Source organism: Tachysurus fulvidraco, chromosome 16, assembly GCF_022655615.1.
Source record: "Tachysurus fulvidraco isolate hzauxx_2018 chromosome 16, HZAU_PFXX_2.0, whole genome shotgun sequence".
In the NCBI taxonomy this organism is placed as follows: domain Eukaryota; kingdom Metazoa; phylum Chordata; class Actinopteri; order Siluriformes; family Bagridae; genus Tachysurus; species Tachysurus fulvidraco.
Window position 1 is genome coordinate 8,052,738 of NC_062533.1, and position 21,143 is coordinate 8,073,880.

The 21,143-nt window shown below is 36.0% G+C and overlaps 1 protein-coding gene across 1 annotated transcript in view; it reads left to right on the forward strand.

Annotated features, from left to right (window-relative positions):
* The first annotated feature begins 7,818 nt into the window (after positions 1-7,818).
* Positions 7,819-21,143, forward strand: part of rtn1b (reticulon 1b) — a 34,238-nt gene continuing 20,913 nt past the window's right edge. Inside the window, exon 1 of the mRNA XM_027149569.2 lies at positions 7,819-8,182. Within this exon, the coding sequence (XP_027005370.1) occupies positions 8,005-8,182 (178 nt within the window). The 5' untranslated portion in view covers positions 7,819-8,004. The remainder of the gene's footprint in view (positions 8,183-21,143) is intronic.

The window sequence follows — 21,143 nt, forward strand, 5'->3', positions numbered from 1 at the left end:
TTATCATTTCAGTATGGTTTTTGACTTTTCTCCCACTTCTGATGACCTGGCCAAATATGATTGCAGCAAATCCACAACTAACTAGCAACAACCTGCCAGTTTATATATAATTTACATTTTTATTTATTTATTTATTTATTTTTACATAACTTACTGAATTGTTTGTTTGTAGCCTGTAGTGAGGTTCTTTCTGTGATAGAGAACAAATTAATATAACAATGATTTCAACATCCTCTGCACACTGGAGCATGAAAATGCCAGCAGACAGTCAGTCACTTGTGAGGTTTCTAAGTATTTGAGACAAAGTGCCACACAATGTTTTTGGGGCACCATCTACAGGGTTGCTTGTATGATCCTGAGTTGCTGTCTTTATGGGGTCTTCAGATCAAATGAATGGATGGATGGGTGGATGGATGAATGGATGGATGGATCTTCCATCATACTGTGGCATTTGAAAGAATGTATTAAATATTTTACTGCATTTCCAGCATTTAAATCTCTGAATGATAGAAGATTGCATCATGCATTTCCTCTCACAAAGACCAATAACTGCCTGTTGTGGTTTGTAAGCAATGCCTATTTTGCTGCTATTTGAATTATTAATGTCATGTGTTTCTGTTGAGTATTTTTTTTGTCAATTTCTTAAATAGGTTTTTGTGCTACCAAAAAAGTGTATAATGTGTAAACAGGACTCTAGCCTTTCTCTAAGGAAATTTACAGCAAATTAATTTCATTTAAAAATTGGTGCTAGCATGTGGTCCAAACATCTTTGCTGGACATATTGTGTCCTGTTTTGTGATTTTGGCAGTAGCAAGATAACCTTTCTGTCAAGTATTTTGTTAATATTGCCAATACCAAGATATCGCTGTCTGCAAGGAATTACTGTAAAACAGTCAAGAGCTGATAATAGCATCTGATAATAACAAAGACACACATTCTGTCATTCGAAAGAGATTACAGTCTGAGGACAATGATCAACACTGATGTTGCTCCACAAATGTATGGTGCAGATGGCCAGTGACTCGACTATTTGGACATCTTGGGGAAGAGCAACATGTGATGCAATGCATCAATGGTTACCTGAAGGTTGTAAGAAGTGCCAGAAGAGATCAGAAAGTTGTGTAGGGATATTGAAAGAACCTGACCTGTGGATGAATTACTCGGGATAACCAGCAGTTCAGTTTTGCTAGGATGTGTGTGAGGATATAACTTCACCAAGAGACTGAGTATAGAGAGAGAATAGAAGAGGACCAAGAACTGAGCCTTGTGGAACACCGGTGGAGAGTCTGCATGGAGCAGATGTCAAATCCCTCCATGTTACCTGATATGAGCGACATACCAGGTAGGAAGCAAACCATTCCCATGCTGATCCAACAATTTCAAGACTCCTGATGGTGGACAAGAGACTCTTGTGGTTGATCATTTCAAATGCTGATAAAAGGTTGAGGATGATGAGGACAGATGACAGCATGGCTGATCTAGCAGCATTCAGACAGACAGTTAATCATAAACTATGCGTTTAAGAATATTACATAGAAATTATAATGGTCATTATATTGAACAAACTCTTGAAATTAAATAATTATAAGGCATTCATTTGCAGTTGGATTTTGATATTGTGAAACTGTCATATTGAATTTTCTGTATATATATATTTTTTGTATGTAATTATTTAGCAAAGTAACATCACTGAACCATTCTGATGATAACCTTGTCTTAGATGAAAGGTTTTAACTCTCAAAAAAGGGTCTCATTACATACCATTTATTGGTCTGTTTAAGAAATTGAATTATTTGTATGGCTGCAATTAGATTTTCATAGAAATTATTAAAAATGTCTTTTATTTTCTGTACATGAGAATCAATGCATTTTTTCAAAACTATAATTCAAGGCAGAGGAATGCATCTCATTCTGCTTGAGAATTTTACTTTCATTCTATATTCTATTTTTTTCTATTCTGTTTTTTCTTCCTATCTCTTACTGCGGCCTCTAATGTCTTGCAGATGTGAATATGGCTTGTCAAATTCCATACCATTAAACAGGTCACAAAGATTTGTGTCTTCATCAGAGTCGCGGAGGGGTGAGGCAGGGAGGGATAGGAATAGCAATGCTTCCAATCAACACTTCATGCTCCTAATGCAAATGACATTTAAATTAGGGAGAAACTGTAGCTCTGTGGTGCACACATGCACTCTCAATATGGGATTGCATTATGTGCAGGAATGCCTAGATGAATTAATTCAAAGCTCTCTCATTTCATTGGCCATTAACATGGCCAGCTGCCCCTTTGCATCTACATAATCAGCACTCTGAGAAAATCAGGAACTACCTCTGCAAGCTGGATTTTTTTTTTTCTTTGCATTAATACAGAAAAAATATATGCAAACATAGCCATTATGTGAGGTTACTGGAAGGGGGTTAGATGCAAATCAGGGTCCAGAGAGAGTGAAAATATCTTTAAGCCATGTCTCCTCTGTGCATTACATAATTTTTTAGTTCAGTTTATCACCAATTATTATTAGAAAAAAAATCCATAGTATTTTGATGTTGATGAAAATATAGTGTCCAGAGTTTGTTTTTAACATCCTTGTGTGCTGCAAAGATTAAGATATGTCAGAGAATAACTTCTATGGCATATGGTTTAAGATGTGATTCAGGATTTGTTCACAATCTGCAAAATTAGATATGAGCGCCACCTAGTGGTTTTATGCCGCTCATTCAGAACCCATGGATCCTGATGCTTCAAGGAGCCTTTTAGGAATACTAATAACAACAGTAAGTACAATAACAACAGCTATAGCTCCTTCATTTATTTTTGTATGTAAAAGTGAAAAGTACATGAATTTTCTGTCGTCAAATACCTCAAATGAAATCATTTGGTGTCGTTGGAGTGAGGGACATTACAGAGCAAAGTTTATTGTACCCCAATAACAGCATCTCAATGTGTTTTATTCCTCTTATAACACAGCATTTTGCCAATAAATTTCTTAAATTTTTGGACTGAAAGACAGGCCAAATATCTTAGCCAATACAACCTCACCAAACTAAGCTAGTTCCTGTTATGATTTACAGCAGATGTCAAACAATTATTCCCTCTTTTATGACAAAAATGGAACTTGTCATTTTAGTGGGATACCACAAAATGCAGAGTCCTATAATTAGCTTTTGAAGCTATGACACTGTTCAGCTAAAAACCTAAAAGAAAAACTTTTACTTTTAGCTTTTGAAGCTATGACACTGTTCAGCTGAAAACCTAAAAGAAAAACTTTTACTTTTACACCACTGTTACTGATAACACTTGAGACACCTTCCAAAAATGTTTAACATCTCCTTACAGAAAGCTTCACCATGTCAACGATTGTACATTTTTATTTGTTAAATATCACCAATTTCTTTATTATTAGACTTGTGGAGTGTTGGCCATATAAGTCCCTTTAAATCAGCTGTTAATACAATAAAGCAAAGGCATGAATATAAATCTGTGGTTTGCTTGACAGATTGAATGACTCACAGAAATATTAACAAGTGAGAGCTGAAAATTCTACGTGCAATGAGAAAATTGCAAGAGTAATGGTAACTCTTATATAGTATAATAATAACAAGAATAGTAGCTTTATTTACTGTTTATTGGTGCTGTAATGAAAGATTTGTCCTAAGCAGAAATCTTGGTGTTGCTGCCAATCCATTTGGAGCTCTTTCCAGTTAATGTTCTAATATGAGTGGGGACAGATTTGCACTCGTCCCAAGAGGTAATCTGGATTATATGATCATAGCTTGGCTACTTTATCTGACAGAAGTGCCCAGCATCTGTGGCTACATTTGACAAGATGCCATACAAGTTAACTATTTATTTTACTTGCCATGTTGACAGTTTAAACCATCAGGAGTTACATAAATTATATCAAATAAAACAAAACACCACTATTTTTTCTCTGGCCCACAGTGAAGGGAGCAGTGAATGTCATAAAAACTGACAGGACAGAGTTTAAGTAAACAGAGTTTAAACTTAGATCTACATTTACTTTCCAAAGCACTTCAAATAATATTTATTAAGTAATTAATTGAAAATGGGGGGCACGGTGGCTTAGTGGGTAGCACGTTCGCCTCACACCTCCAGGGTCGGGGTTCGATTCCCGCCTCCGCCTTGTGTGTGCGGAGTTTGCATGTTCTCCCCGTGCCTCGGGGGTTTCCTCCGGGTACTCCAGTTTCCTCCCCCAGTCCAAAGACATGCATGGTAGGTTAATTGGCATCTCTGGAAAATTGTCCATAGTGTGTGAATGCGTGAGTGAATGAGAGTGTGTGTGCCCTGCGATGGGTTGGCACTCCGTCCAGGGTCTATCCTGCCTTGATGCCCGATGACGCCTGAGATAGGCACAGGCTCCCCGTGACCTGAGGTAGTTCGGATAAAGCGGTAGAAAATGAATGAATGAATGAATAATTGAAAATGACACATCTTTCAAGACCAAAACAACAGAAGGTCAACTGCTTTTTTTATTTTGTTTTGTGTTGTTTATCAGTAAATACTGAAGCCCTTTCCTGGTTAAAAAAGTAGTTGGTTTGATGGATAGTTTCCTTGGCAGTAACTGGAGCAGAAGGGAGACTTTGACCTTTGGGAATTTATGAAGCCTGTGGCAAACTTCAAAATGTAACAGGCCCACTCCTAAAGTGTCCGTTTTATAGTGATCTAACTGAAATAACACTATTTTACTAAAATACCACTACGTTATAGATGAAAGGTGCACACTATATAGCTGAAAATCAGGATGGAAAAGATGACATGTTGAAACAGGATTAAATATAAAAGCTATTACCTTTGTTGCAAATTGTTATTGCTTCACTATCAGAATTCATGCAAATAAAAAAATGATAAATGATTGATTTATTATTTAATTATTAATTTCTCAATTATTTATTAAAACGCAACGGTCTAAATGGCTATTTATAGTTTCAGTTGAGCCTGGAGCATTGTTAATATAATAAAGGAAGTCTTTCCTGTTTGGCTGTTCAAGATATACAAGAAGATTTCCTGTATTCCTGCCTCCTATATCATGTGATATATTTGGATTCAAGAAAAATGTCACTTTATTTTAAACTATCACAAAATGGACTGTTAAAAGTGTCTAATTTTTGTATGTTGTATACATATTATTATTATTATTATTATTATTATTATTATTATTATTAATTCAATTCACGTTTATTTGTATAGTGCTTTTTACAATTGACATTGTCTCAAAGCAGCTTTACAGAACATAAACATAGAACAAAAGGTTAATATAAGAATAATATAAAGATTAATAGAACACAAAATTCAAGTTTAATATTAGATAGATTTAGTTCACAATGTGTATGTATATATCCCCAATGAGCAAGTCTGAGGAGACTCAGGCAGCAGTGGCAAGGAAAAACTCCCTTAAATTGGTAAGGAAGAAACCTTGAGAGGAACCAGGCTCAAGGGGAACCCATCCTTATCTGGGTAACACTGGAGGGTGTGTTTATAAAGATACAGTCTAACAAATGTTGTATAGATGCAAAAGATCACATGGAGTTCACATCTATTTAGTATAGCAGAATCTAAGTGTAGCTGGTAGATCTCTGGATGCCTCAGGGTTCGCTGGGTCGGCCTCATCTCAGTGGTCCAAAATCTTCATCGCACGGATGATGAATTATTATTTTTTAAGTTTCCAGACCAGAGAAAAATACAGAGTTTAAGGTAACCTGAATGGAACCACCATAAGTGATGAAGTTAAGATTTTGCATCAAGAAAATTGGTTGAAGTAATAAATAGTTAATGTTCCTTTGAAACTATGAGTACTAAAACATCCTATGTTTATCTAACTATGTGTAATAAAAATTAATAAAACATTTATAGAGAATAGTTCATTCTAAAAAACTAGAAATGTTAAATGATTGCATCAAATAGGGTTGTTCATCTGGAGTAAGTAATCATCGTGTCAGTACAAAGAGGCACTCAATTCGTCTGATTTGTCATTGCACTCAAGTCAACTGTTTCTGATTAGAATGCCTGTTTTTATTTTTATTCTTTTCTAATTGTATTAAATAGTATTCGTTAACATTAAAAGCACATTTGTACAGGAATGGCCCTTGTGATGGCTGGCCTCACTGTAAGAGCAAAACTCAATATTAAGCATATTATAAGATATTAAGCAATGATAGTTGTCCTCATATTTTATGCAGTGCGTCAATTATGTTAACCATAATTCACCATAATTCACCAAAAATTGTAGGAAAAAACATTTTAATTTCAACATATTTCTAAACATTTTAATAGCAAGATGGAAAATCATGAATACACTAAGATAGGATGACATGCTAGTAAAAGACTATATGTGTCATTATATGTATAAGTATGAAGATGTCTAACATTTGAACAAAACAGACTTCAATGAATAAAGTTAGTTACAACAGAGTGCTATGTGACAGCTTTGTATTTATAACTTCCAACATTTTTTATCCACTAAAATAGATTTTGTATCCTCTGTATGTTTAATTTCTAACTCCATTACTACTCTCTCTAAACAAGACTGTGATTGTCCTTTATTTATACCTTCAAGTCATTTCAAAAGTCTAAGAATTTAAAAACCATGAAACGCAAGATGGCGACAGAGCACAAACATACACACGTGTTCGCATTGTAATGTTATACTATTATACCAATGGTAAGTAACTTATACTAAGGATATAATGGTAAGTAACTTATACTAAGGATATAATGGTAAGTAACTTATACTAAGGGTATAATGGTAAGTAACTTATACTAAGGGTATAATGGTAAGTAACTTATACTAAGGGTATAATGGTACAGTAAGTAACTTATACTCCAGGTATATATAATGGTACAGTAAGTAACTTATACTCCAGGTATATATAATGGTACAGTAAGTAACTTATACTCCAGGTATATATAATGGTACAGTAAGTAACTTATACTCCAGGTATAATGGTAAGTAACTGGCAAGTTTAATGAATTTACTAACATAATTTTGGTTTCAACATCTCTGTTATTATTAAAGCCTAATAGCCAAAAAATCCTCTTGTGTTATTTTAAGTACTAGGAAATAGTTATTGGTGCAATTAGTTTAATTTATTAAAAAGATATAACAATAAAGTGTATCTATTGTGTATCATAGGAAAAAAGCATTAGTCAAGTCAAGACAAGAAGCTTTTATTGTCATTTCAACCGTATATAGCTGATGCAGTACACCGTGAAATGAGACAAGGTTTCTCCAGGATCATGGTGTTACATAAAACAAAGACAGAGCTATAGGGATTTATTAAGTTAGTCCTAGATACATAAAGTGCATCTGTGCAACCTGGTGCAGACAGTGCAGGACAAAATGCTGTATGTTTAATCAGTATTGCATGTGCAGAAATACTGGAATGAACACATTATTATAGCAGCAGTTGCATGAGGTAATGTAAAGTGTTGTGCAAAACAGCAATCGACTGAAATGTGAGACAGCATGTGCAAAGAACAAAAAATAAAAAAAAACAGTGTGCAAAACAGCATGTAAACAGTTTGATGGATGTAAAAGGTCATATAATAAGATGTCATTTATTTACAGCAATTTGAAATGTTTATATCTCTACATTATTAGCAGCACTATATCAGTTTGTTAATATCAGCAACCTGTAACATATCCTTTGTGCAGTAAACCTGTATAAGAAACGATGTAGCAATGCAGTTTAATCAGACTAAACCGAATAAAGTTGTAACCCCAGTGTCGTGACCGTAAACAGTTAACAGAGAGTGTTTTCATCCTCAGCGCGCGCGCCCGTTCCTAAACCCCAGACACAATGACGTCAGCGTCCATCCGCTGAACCGAACGAGCCATTTTCGCAGGCGCGTGAGGAAGAGCTCAGCCCGACCGACGCTCGCGCGCTGCTTTGTCATTTTGCCCTCTGTGTGTTTAGCGTCTGCGCTTATTATCCCATCAATAAAGAAGCAAAGAAATCGGTCTGTCTGAGGCACATCGCGCAGACATGTCCGTGAAGCCGATCGACGAGCCAGGATCAGAGGGCCGGTGGTACGGAGACGATCTGGAGAACATGGAGCTGTTCGGGAACAAGAGCAGCTCGGCCTGCTTTGAGGACCAGAAGCGCCAAGACGAGCACTCGCACCATCCGCCTCACCCAGTTACCATGGAAACTGCCTCTACAGGTAACGTTAATTCGGCGTGAGAGTGCAGTTTTACTTTACTTCAGTCTTTCATCCTTGTGCAATTGCTAAGGCTCGTTACTGAACTCTAAATAGCTTTATTATGTGACTTGAGAATAACAGCTGTCTCACCCACCTACTAACTTTGTCACTGTCCAAAGGCCCTTGGACAGGATGCATTAAAGCAAAGCAGTGGTTAAATGTAGCTGGGTCCAGAAATGATGTTGTCAGGTTTAGGGTGGATTTTTTTGTCCTGTCACGTGCATTGCGACGTTTATTTTAGTGTCATTCGTTTACAGTTCTCTGCAATACTGTGGTTTGCTCATGGACAGTCCAGTTATACTTAGCATTTGGTATGTGGACACTTTTCCCCTAAACATTAGTGACAATTTTAGCTCCACAATTGTCTATATAATGTCTCTGTATGTTATAGTGTTACGGTTGCAATACACTGAAATTAAGATGACCTATCATGTTCCAGCGTGGCAGTGCTCCTTTTCACAGAGATGTTTATGATGACACGGTTTGTTAAAGTTGGTGAGGAAGTGTCCTGAACATAAATCAGAAATCATGCTCCAAAATCTGACGGAAATACTGGAGGTTCTTGTGGAATCTAGGGGAAATAGGAGGATGAATGGGGATGAGGTTATTATAACAGTAAAGGCGGACTAAATCTGGAACGAGAAGTTTGATAAGCATATATAGGTGTGATGTTCAGGTGTACACAAACATATAGCATATATTATTATATGTACACAAACATATAATGTAAATTGCCACATTCCCCAAATTAAGGAATACACATTAAAAGGCTTCTAATTGTTCATCAACAGTTCATTTTTTTTTTTGGTTAAACAATCCTCCCTGTACTGAAGGGACATTTCATGCTGAAACTACTACAGTATTCATTTTGGGGTTGAAAAAATTATAAGTTTTGATTCCTTCTCATCCTGTAATGGAATAGGGATGCAGTGTTCTCCTAAGTGTATGAGAGAGAGAGAGAGAGAGAGAGAGAGAGAGAGAGAGAGAGAGAGAGAGAGAGAGAGAGAGAAACAAATCAAAAGACAGACAAAAAAAATCCCACCAACAAAGTACATTTCGTCAGCAAGATTTGCTGTTGCTCTTTATTTCCGATGATACCACCTACATGGTTGTCAGAACGTTTCTGGAAAAAAAAACAACAGTTGATTCATTTAATACGCAAAATATCACATTCATGTATGGATGTGCACCAATCCCATTTGTTTCCCTTTTTAAAACAATACCAATATTAGACCCAGCAGTCTCAGCTGATATCCGATACTGAGCCAGTACCACTGTCTTCTTAGTAATGGAGCTGGCCGTATGCAAGTTACTGTTATCAACATATGCAGAACCTCAACAGCATAATGGCAGCATGCTGTGAGCTAATGAGTACTATAACTACTTGGAAGATCTCTCACTATGGTTCAGTTTAGATAATATTCAATTAAATATCAGTCCATTGTTTTAAGCCAGTAAGAGCTCAATATGGAAACTTTAACAGGGACAGATTCCCTAGTAGCAGGAATTTTAGGATAAAATTAGATGTAATGTTGTGATTGTTGTGGATTCTTCCAACTTCCATATCTTTGATTGTTCCAAGGAAATGAATACCTCATTACTTTAGAAGGCATGCATTGTCCTTTTCATCCCCTGCTTCTCTGTTGTTCTGTGCTCTGAGCTTTGCTGATTAATTTTGTTCAGAGATACTAATGGAAATCTAACCTCCATGGACGTAAAATATAATGCCTTGTTTGCTTCTTTTCACTTGCAGACTCAGGAAGTAATAAATAATGAGTATGATGAGTGAGCAATAATAATGAGTGATCCCATCCTTGGATATTTTTATTATACCTGATAACGACTGGGTATTTTCTTTTTATTCAAATGCTTGGTTTTATTTGTAATTTAGTGAATGTAAACTGATTCTCAAGTGCATTCTCTCATTTTTAGGGGCTGTTGGGGCTGGTTTGAGTTTATGAGCTGTTTCAAAATAGTGCAACAAAATATCCCATGCTGAAGCTGACTAGCAAGTGCTGGTTTTTCCACATTGCCTGTAGGGTAATCATGTTCGGTCATGACTTTAGAATATTTTGCCCGCCTTAAATGTTTCGTCTTTCTTTCCACTGCTATCTCCTGTGTCTTGGGTGTTAGTGCTGTTTTATTAAGTAATATTCCAGCCTAAAATAACATCAGACTTTATAACAGAAACTCCCAACAGAAATGTAGCTATCTGTTCATAAAGCCTTTGTTGCTATGTCTGCACAATCCTTATTGCCAAAACTCACAGATAACTCCTGGAAGTGTGGAAAACAGGAACACTGGTGTTACTAAAGTAAAGCAAGTTTGGTTACATTAATCGCTATCATCTGTCTTTTGACTTCTGCTCTGGCTTAGAGTGTAACGTTTAAGGGTATCAGTTTATGCTTACATCATGTTGCTGACTACATGGCTCTGTATAATATGACCTTGTGCTGGAGGATCGATTTGTCCATTCTTGGCTTAATGTGAGAAATTGCTACTCATTACCTTAGCTCTTTAATTTGTTTTTCTCACAGATTAGGCCATAACTAACCTTGGTTTAACCTCCTAAGACCCGAGCTTTGGTTAGGTGTTGCATTTTAGATGCAGTGATGTCCACGTATGTGGACACCAGGTCGTAGGAGGTTAATCATAGTTTTCAATCCTGAATGAAATTCACCATGTTATCTTCCACGTCAGTTATATTCACTGAAATTGTTTATATAGCTACTAAACTGTAAGAGAGCATACATATCCTACTTGTTCCTTCCTATAACCTCAATAACATTTCATGAATTAATGAAAACTGAAAGCATTCTTAGTTTTCTTCTTTGGACTGACAATAAAGCATCAAGTATAATTTAATGTAATTAAATATTTAAAAGGAAAATACAGATACATAAAGCTACAGTGCATTTATTTTTATGTTTTTGCTAATTTTAATAATAAATAAATGTTAATGATTTTCAAAAACAATTCAGTTAGGGTAAGGAAATTGCATTGAAAGAGTGTGCATAAAACAAGCACAAGTAAATGAGATGAACTATGTTCAAATGATAATGATGTATAGGCTAGTTCCTATAAATGAAGTTCTGTTTTAGGAACTCATAGATTATGCTAGAAGGCGATATCTGTGTTAAAAGAGTGAGAACCACATGTACACCACATGTAAATAAAGTCTAGGCTTATAGACTGAGATTCTGATTTTGATTCTGATAACCTGTAAGTAAGCTAAGTAGCATGCTTGTGGTTATTCACATAAACATGCTATCTTTATGTACAGTATCTGTCAGGTACAGTATCTGTAGATAATTGTATTGTCTGTTCACATTCTCTTGTCTTGCATTGTGGTTTGTCTTGCATGTTTGTACACATGCACTTTATGTCAATAGCTTAATTTTCTTTTAGTCTTTAGCCCTAGTTCTGTTCCTAGTTCCCTAGTTCTTGTCTTATGCAGCTCTGTGTTTTATGTAGCACCAGGGACCTGGAGGAACGTCGTTTCATGTACTGCATAAGCTCTATATGGTAAAATGACAATAAATGCCTCTTGATTTGGCTTGACTTGACTTGATTTTCAGTTAATATGTTACTGCATTGACCACCTTGCAGTTCATTTCCAGTCTTTTGTGTGATGTGTTTGGTGTTACACATATTTTCAGGTTTTTAAATTGCTTCATGTGTTCTATGAAGTTGATAGTGGATTGCCCAGATGTGGTGATTATTAAGAAATATAAACCTATTAAATGTTTCTCTTAAGTAGAAATTTAAAGTGGATCAGGTTTATGCTGAGCAGTTTAATGTCAGATTCAGTAGCAGCTTCTAGCAGTTTACATGCTCAGAAAGCACACAAGCTGCTGAATGAATGACAGTGGCCTGGTGGTCTGTTTGAATTGAATTATCCTGTTCCTGGGCTCCTGTCAGACTCCCAAAAAAAGTGGAAAAATCTCTCAGAAATCTCTCAGACAGAAATTCAGTATATATGTATATGTATGTATTGTCTCATCACTATTGACTGACTGCTCTCACTTCTCAAGGGATAAGACAGGCTTACTGATTTGGAGATTTGAGGCCTAGTGTATAAACACGCAAATGTTACACATCTAGCATACTGTACACATCTCCTTATTTGGCTTTAGATAACATCTTCAAACTCTCGTGTTTACCAGAATGAGCTAGGTTTAATGCCTTTCATTGCCTTTGGATAATTTTAGCATTAAGATTTTTAATGAGTTGGCAGTGGATTCATGTTCATTCCTTTGGGGTAATCCTTAAATATTATTTTACTTCTATGGACCAATCAGAATTAAGATCCAGTTTGCAGCATTTTTTGCCACAATGTTTTACATTAATTTAATCATTCTACAGCAGCTTACTGCTTTCAAGATAAGATCTTTAAGTTTCAATTGTTGCTTGACAGAATTCTATTAGCTAACATTGACACTAAATTTAAAATTAAGTGTCATTTACTAAAATTATGTAATGTATGATGGGAAGTGGTAATGGAATAGTGTTAGGGGCTGAATGAGAGTACTACAGTAGGCACCACATTAACATGGCAGTATTGTACACTGTATATTTAATAACATGCTGTATTTTCCCAGTAATTGGGTTTCAGTAGTCCAGAATGCTTCAGGTTAAAAATTTGCCTGACTTGGAAGGATGTCTCCGGACTTCCCTACATCAGAAGTCGTTATTGAACGTGTCACATTTTTCACTTAAGGTGATTTTTCATGCCTGTGATTGACAGCTGCGAGGTTATGTTCACCTGTCAGTTATAGAGCTCCTCCATTTGCACATGAATAATGGAGAGGATGGTGAGAAGCATAAGAGCACCAGTGTCAGGCGAATGAACCGGAAACGACCGGAGGAAGTGGTCTGTCCAGCTTTTACTCCTGGCCTATAAGTCACAGTGTTCCAATAAGGGTGCACATTAAACTGTAATTACTGTAATTTATTTTGTAAAATGTTTTATATATTCTTGACATTTCCTCTAGCATGTGCCAATGTCCATTGAATGTATCCTAAGATCTACTGGAGGGGAAAAAATTACTTGCCTGGACACATGGGAAAAGAAGCTTATGTATCCGGGCTATTAGTTTGTTATTCATGGATGCCCAGGCCGATAGACTAAGCGAGCTAGCTTTGTTCTACTCATTATTGATGTAAACATTTTACAGTGGTGCAACACAAATATATTACATGCTGTTTTCTTCCCATCACCTGCTGCACTACACAGCTTTAATCACCTAACAAATGACACTGTTTCATAACTGTACTCTTAGCTAAACCTACTTAAATATTAATAAATATGTGCAGTGTGAAGAGAAGATACTACGGGTCATAACCAAAGTTGGCGTGGCAAATAATAACAAAATAATTTTTTTCCAGGGAGAGATGGATTAAAGATACAACATTTGTATTTTATTGTATATGTAAGATGAAGTCTGAGGCAAATGCAGTTGCAGGTAAACGGCTTTAATGAAAGCTTTAATTGATTGTAGCAACCGATAAACAAACTCAAAGCAAGATCAGGGTAAAAAAAATAACAAGGTCAGGTGATCAGCAAAACCCCAAGAACAGTGAACAAGATACAGGTCGGAAACAGAAGGAAACAGGTGTTGTAATCTAGGAAAACAGGGTAAGCTGAGCTTATATGTAGCAAGGTAGTGGTGTGTGAGAGTCTCTATTATAGTCTGACATTGGGAAATGACGCAGTGTGTTTGTGGGCCATGGTACATGTTTGGAGATGGAGTTCATGGTCTGGGTTGACCTGACTCTTATTGCAGTCTTCTAGTCTTCACTCATCTCTGTGTTGCCTAATAAGTGTTTACGAGATAATATTGCATTTATAGAGAAATTAACAGAGAAGAAAATACTAAAGCACAAAACTATTATTCAGTCTATTCTAAATTTCACAATAATTCACATTTAATCTAACAATTTTATCAATTATAAAAGAAACACAAAAACATACATACATACAGTACTTCCATTTTTAGACAACCATCTTTTTAAGTAAGAATATGTTTTTTACATATTCTTACTTAGCTACTGCTTATAAAAATCCACAGGTTATATTCCAGTCATTCATCACCTGTTTACTCTCCAGAACAGAGTAACTCGACGCTTATATTATTATAATGAACACAGAGTGTTCATTTTGTTTAGAAATTCACCACTTCTTTTATTTGAGAGGCTGCAATACAAATTCAGGCTGTACGAATTCAACATTCCTAGTATGTATGCTGCCACTAATATGTGTGTAGACTGTATGTGTGCAGTGTTGTTACTCACTGCATGAAACATCATGATACATGACAATTAGTGGGAGAACAAAATCAAGTGCAGAGAAATTTTAATTCCCACTGTGATATCTGAAGTGCTTCCAAAACAACCATTATCTCTAAGAGCTACTGACCTGGCTTTTCAGAAGCTTTTAAAGCTTTGGCAATAGGTTTAATTTCACTCATATCCAGGAGCATGGAAACATGGACATATACAAGATGCTTCATGTTTTATTGATTGACTCATAGATCATTGATTATTATTATTTTATTATTATTAAAATCTTCTACTGAGCAATAGGCAAAACATTTGAATACTCTATAAGGATTTTTTTACATTATTTAATTATAGAATATCAGCAGTAGAATAAAAAAAAAAGGCTCTTGTTATATCTAAACAGTTTACAACTTTTTAATGATATTTTCTGTAGTATGAATGTTGGTTTTCTTAAAGCTCCATAGAGTAAACTTCTACACTCTTTTACTTGTATTCAAATTCAGCTTTTCAGCTGGGTTAAATATCGTTAACATAGCAGCCTAGTAAACATATTCAGATTATATCTGGCTGTTAAGACTGGCAAAACTCTTAAATTAGTAGGCTGAAGCATAGCATGTAGATAAAAAATGCAGCCTTCAGTTATAGGGAAATTGCTTTTATAGGGATGTGTCACAGATTATCAAGGGCAAACAAATCACATCATCGACATAAGTTGGACATTAAGACGCTGCAACACAGGAACTTATATAAGAAGCTCATCGTGCTGAAACGGGACGCAGGTGAATAGTGAGATGTGACCAGGAAACATGGCGGATGGGTAATGTAGTTGAAGCACAGATTTGGCATAGCACGACACTAATTCTAGTGAAGTCACTTTCTGAAGATCACACTTGAACTTGAACATTTGGTGCCTTGTTGTTGAAACATATACCACATATATCCACATATACAGTATCATTCTGGTATTAGATTCTTGGCTATTGGTCTAATGGCTTTGCTTTTGTAAGCTGAGAGTTTTGTGACCAAACTTTTCACTTGGTTGTTATTTCACGCTTTTATTACAGTAGATAATTAAAGCACAATAATGTAGCCAACAGATTTAGACTTTAAAGAAATAGAAGTATTTTAACATCAGTGTTTGATTTTTAGAATTTGGCTCTGGTTATATGTAATTTGACTAATTGATGCCTTTGACTACTTAATGCCTCACTTTTAAAGTGAAATAATAATGAAATATCTGAAGCTGTGCGTCTCCTGGAAGCTAAATTTCCGACTGCCTTGTTGTGATGCACATACACAAGAAACACAAGGAACTTCACAAAGCACAAAGTGGTCGAACATTTCTGCAACACATTATACATATTATTTCAGCAGATTACTTTAAAAGCTAGTGTGTAAAGGCTAGTCTTGTTAGTTATGTTACATTACTCCTTAAAAAAATCATAAGACATAGCGAGCAGGACAGAACAGTCTCTGAGAGTCAAAAAATGGCTGACTTGACTGGAAAGAATCGACATCACGGATTATACATAGGACAATAAATTAAAGCCTTTCAGAGAGAAACCTGCTGTGAAGCCTCATTACCGAACATTACTATTAGCACAGCGGTACAGTGCATATGCTAATAAATAGCCATCTAACCAATTTCAGCTGCAGTGTGTGGTTAGCTCTGTTTCCCTTAGTCTAACAAGGGTTGACATTTATTATGCCTCATTTTTGACACATTTCTATGCTTCACTGTCAGGGGTGGAAAAATAATACATGATATAAAGTACACGTTATGCTATATCTTTCTCGATTAAAAGTATGTTTTGAACTGATCAAATTAAGTAGTCATGTTTTCTACCTTTTCTGATAGAAGATTCACTTTAAAACACTACAGTTTTCAATGAGTATTGGTATAAACACAATTTGTTGTCATTTCTTTGAGCTGGTCAAACTATGCATGACTAATGCTAGATGGATTGTTAGCGAATCAATCAAAAGTAAAATATCATGTAAATAACCATCATTTAACATCAGCTAGAATGTGTCTTGCTGTTAAGCCAGTTTATAAGAGCTCCTAGAACAGCTGCTAATCTAATCTAGCATTAGCAAAAAAAACAAGCTAACTTATAGAGCGAGTTATTGCTAGCAAACTTAAAGAAAACATTGAACAATTTTTTTTACAATTTAATGGAGTTCATGCCTTCTAGCAAAGCAAACGACATGCCACAATTTATATAAGCCTTTGCCTACTCTAGCAAATTACTTCAGGGACACTCATCCTCAAGGTCAGCACTGTAGACTGATGGCTTGCACACAGATAACTGTAACAGTAACTACATCGAATATCATGGGATATAGGGTATAGCATCATGGGAATAGCATGATTTTCGTTTTACTTAACTGAAATACAAATGTGCAGAAGCGCACATTACTTATGTGTAGCATACAGTTACAAGCTTCAAGAGAAGACGAGAGCTTTGACATTTGTCATAGCTGGTTTAAGGTCTAAATTATTAACCACCTAATTAAGTAAGAGTACAAGTATTCAATTTCAATACCACTTAAGTATAGCAATTACACAAGTATTTTCCACCCCTGTTTGTTCTTATAGCACGTTTCATAGTTTCCAGACACTTTCATCTTAAATTAGTGGATGATTAGATATTTGATTTGAAGACGCTGTCTGAACATAATCTGCCTACAGTTTGTCAAGTTAAATGACATTAAAGTTAAATGACATTAAAGTTAAATGACATTAACAGGTATAGAATAGACCCAAGTGATTTTAATTAATTAAAGGGCAAGTAATGACTATATATTCACTGTTTTCCTGCCTTATCCACTATTATCTGATTTTCCCTGACAAAAACTGATTTTCCAGTAGAAAACTGGTGTTTGCTATTGACACTTGAGTTATGTAATGTGGACTGGGTTGCATGCTTCTGCATCATGAGAGTACATTTCACAGTGCCAGGTCAGTATGCTATCAGAGAGCATTTAAGGGTGTGTTTTCATAAAAACGACATGCATTGTAGTGAAAAATATTGTACTAATACTAATTAGCTAGTATGTTTGGGATACAGTCCCGGCAAATGTAACTCTGAGGATCTAATTATCTGCTTCAGTTATTGAATTTTCATCTATATTAGAGAAGTGTTATGAGAATAAAAACATTATTGTGCACTTCATTGTAACTGTCACATTTACTGATTGGCAGGTGAAAGAGCAAAACCTCCCACATTCAACACGAGCTCGTCAGCAGCAATCGCAGTAAGCTGACAGTGTGGCACTGCGTGATCCACATTCAGTCTGTTCGTGCATTGTGAACTAATCAGCAGTGCCACTGTGTAACTGTGCACAATCTGCAAGATTAAAACACAGCATGGGGTCTACAGAATAAGCCTGTTTCCTAATGTTAGCTGGCTGTAACTAAAGCTATGGTTGCTCCACAATATCACAGTATGCTGTTTTTGTGCATGACCTCAAGGTGACATGACTCACTCCTAGTAGTGGTTAATGCATTTCTGAGCATGATACTGTACTAGCAAGCTAGTGTGCTATTTCTAATTAATTATTTAGAACTCAGTGTGGAGAACAAAAAAGTCCAGTCACTTCTGAATTGTGTTTTTTAATATTCTGTCTGTGTTCTCTGTGTATTTTGTTATCTGTCTGATCTGTGTATTTGTTAATATCTGATTCATATATGAACTGTGAAACTCCTCTCTTTAGCAGCTAGCTGGATATTTCACTGTATATTAAAGCTAAAATACACAGATGAGTGGCTGAAACAACTTCACAACTTGTAATTGATTACAAACTAATTACATAATAAGAATATATCTGTTGTTATTATGGTTGCTATCTTCCCACTGAATTATAGAGCAAATAAATGGCTCACCTGCTCAGCAAGAAAGAGCTAAACTTTCATCATCCCTTGTACCTCTAATATTATCTTATTTTCCTCTCTCTCGTTGACTTTCTTGAGTTCCTGACTTTCCTTTTGTATTTTGTATAGTCTGCAATGTTTTTAACTATTTTATATTTTGTGTATTTCGGTTGGGGGCACTGTGGCTTAGTGGTTAGCACGTTCGCCTCACTCCTCCAGGGTTGGGGGTTCGATTCCCGCCTCCGCCTTGTGTGTGTGGAGTTTTTATGTTCTCCCTGTGCCTTGGGGGTTTCCTCCGGCTACTCCGGTTTCCTCCCCCAGTCCAAAGACATGCATGGTAGGTTGATTGGCATCTCTGGAAATTTGTCCGTAGTGTGTGATTGCGTGAGTGAATGAGAGCGTGTGTGTGTGCCCTGCGATGGGTTGGCACTCTGTCCAGGGTGTATCCTGCCTCGATGCCCAATGACGCCTGAGTGAGGCACAGGCTCCCCGTGACCCGAGAAGATCGGATAAGCGGTAGAAAATGAATGAATGAATGTATTTCGGTTATAATTCATTACAAAACTTGAATGTTCTTAAAGAAAGACATTGGATGGGTATTGATATCAACTTATACTCAATGTTTCAGTATCAGTATCAGAAAAAGTGCCATCTCTTCTTGTAAGCCTATATACATGCTCTGTGGTCACTTTACACAGCTAGGTCTTTGGTCCAAAATCTCCCTTCTGCTTTATATTAGAAGAGGTCTGACTTGAACATGATTTCAGACGGTATGAACAGGTGATGGACCAGCATATGATTAAGAGTTAATTCCTGATTACAATAAGTGTATGTTTTACATGGTGACTCGAACCAGTTTACTGAAGATTAGTTGATTTCTAACATGCACTGAAAACAGAGAGAGCATACAGCAGCAGTAAACAGTACATAAACCCTAACATACTGTCCATAATTTCAGTAATGTCACTCATTTATCTCATCTAACAGCTAGCAAGTATCAAAAGGATTGTGATTTTAAACCAATTTGATATATTAGTAGCTCAGTGCAACCAGATAACTGACTTTAGACTGCATACTTAATAAATTGTGAAAGACAGAACCTAAAACGTCTTGGTGGTTCTTTCTACTGTGTTTTCCATAATGTCCCAGGTTCATTGTTGATCACAGAGAGTAACATGCTAGTGTATAGACAGACCTTGGTGTATGGTAGTGTATGAAGCTAATCTAAACAGAATAGTCTCAGTGCTGAATGGTTTTGAGGCCCACTGCAGTGAAGCTCTTCCTGAACATTTGTCACTTAAACCTGTTGGAAACACAACACTGAGAGGCCAAATCAGCTATTCCCTTGGATTCTTGTGAAATGGTATTACCTTTCCTCATGCCAGTCGTTTCTAACCAGTAGCTTCTTCATGGATTATCTTTATTACCTGTTACTCCATTTCACACACTTCTTATTCTTTTCCTTTAGCTAGTAGCACCTCTGCCTGAATCGCTGTAACTTCCAGAAATGAATTTTATGCTCCTTGCTTTTATTACCATTAACATTAAAGAGATTTTTTTGTTGGTCAACATTATTTTCACCTCATTTTAAAACTCTCTCTCTCTGTTTCCACTTCCTGGTGCCCACCTACAGCCTACAGTGTGAACTGAGACATCAGAACAGATGGTGAAGCCCTGCTGGCAATGTTTGTTTTTTTTGGGGGTTTTTTTTTTGCAGGCTATACATCTTACATATTAATTCATGTAATTCATATATCCTCTTAGTATAATTCATTTCTAGGTGCTTTAGAGAAGGAGTGATTAGCTGGTACAAAGCGCATTAGTGTTAGCACTGTGGCTTAAGCCTGAAGCTTTAGTAGCTCAGCCTTACTTAAAAGTATCCTCTAGGGATTTTAGGCTGGGGTATACCTTTCAGGTGTATCTGTAACGAAGTCTTTTTTTGCTTGAGAACAAACATTTACAAAGGAAACCTGTGGTCACTTGGTCAAATCTATTATTAATCAGTGTTTACAGGGTCTACTGAATACTGTATCTGATTATTTTAAGACATTTCTGAATTATTTCAGTGTCCAGAATACAGATATCAAGTAAAGTACTGTGAAAAAAATGGCGTTTTTTGTATGCAGTTGTGCTTTTCCTTCTTCTCCAACTCACAACTTTTCTATTTTGATTTACAAAGATTTAATTGACATCTTGACGTTGACCACCAGTGTCAGTTATAGCAGATCAAAAACTTTTGTAACCTATTGTAAAAATATAATAAGGAGAGATTACTTTCACCATATTTTTTAAAAACACACTAGATTTGTCAGTATTGCTGAAGTTTTAAACAAAAAAAAGGCAGGGGAAAAAACTTAGGCCGATATTTATACTTCTGTCCATTCACCATCTGATTATACTAGCTACATGTGACAAACGTGTATGAGTTTTTGTAGTATTAATGTGTGTGCATTGTATGCCTGAAGGTCTGACTTAAAACACACACTATGCTACTCAGCTGGTTTGACATCTGACCTGTCATTAACACCAGGTCATGATGATGATACAGCCATGGACACACATCACACTCGACTCGTTGTGTTAGATATAGCCATTTAAAAAACATTTATAACACTGTAATCTGGGCATACTGTGCAAATGCAATGTATTTATTTTCCCCATTTGGCAGAGTATTTCAAATAAATCTGTCACTTTTCTTTTAGGCAATTAAATTAATGTAACAATTCTGCATTCATTGGTTTTCTTCATCATGTATAACGTATCTAA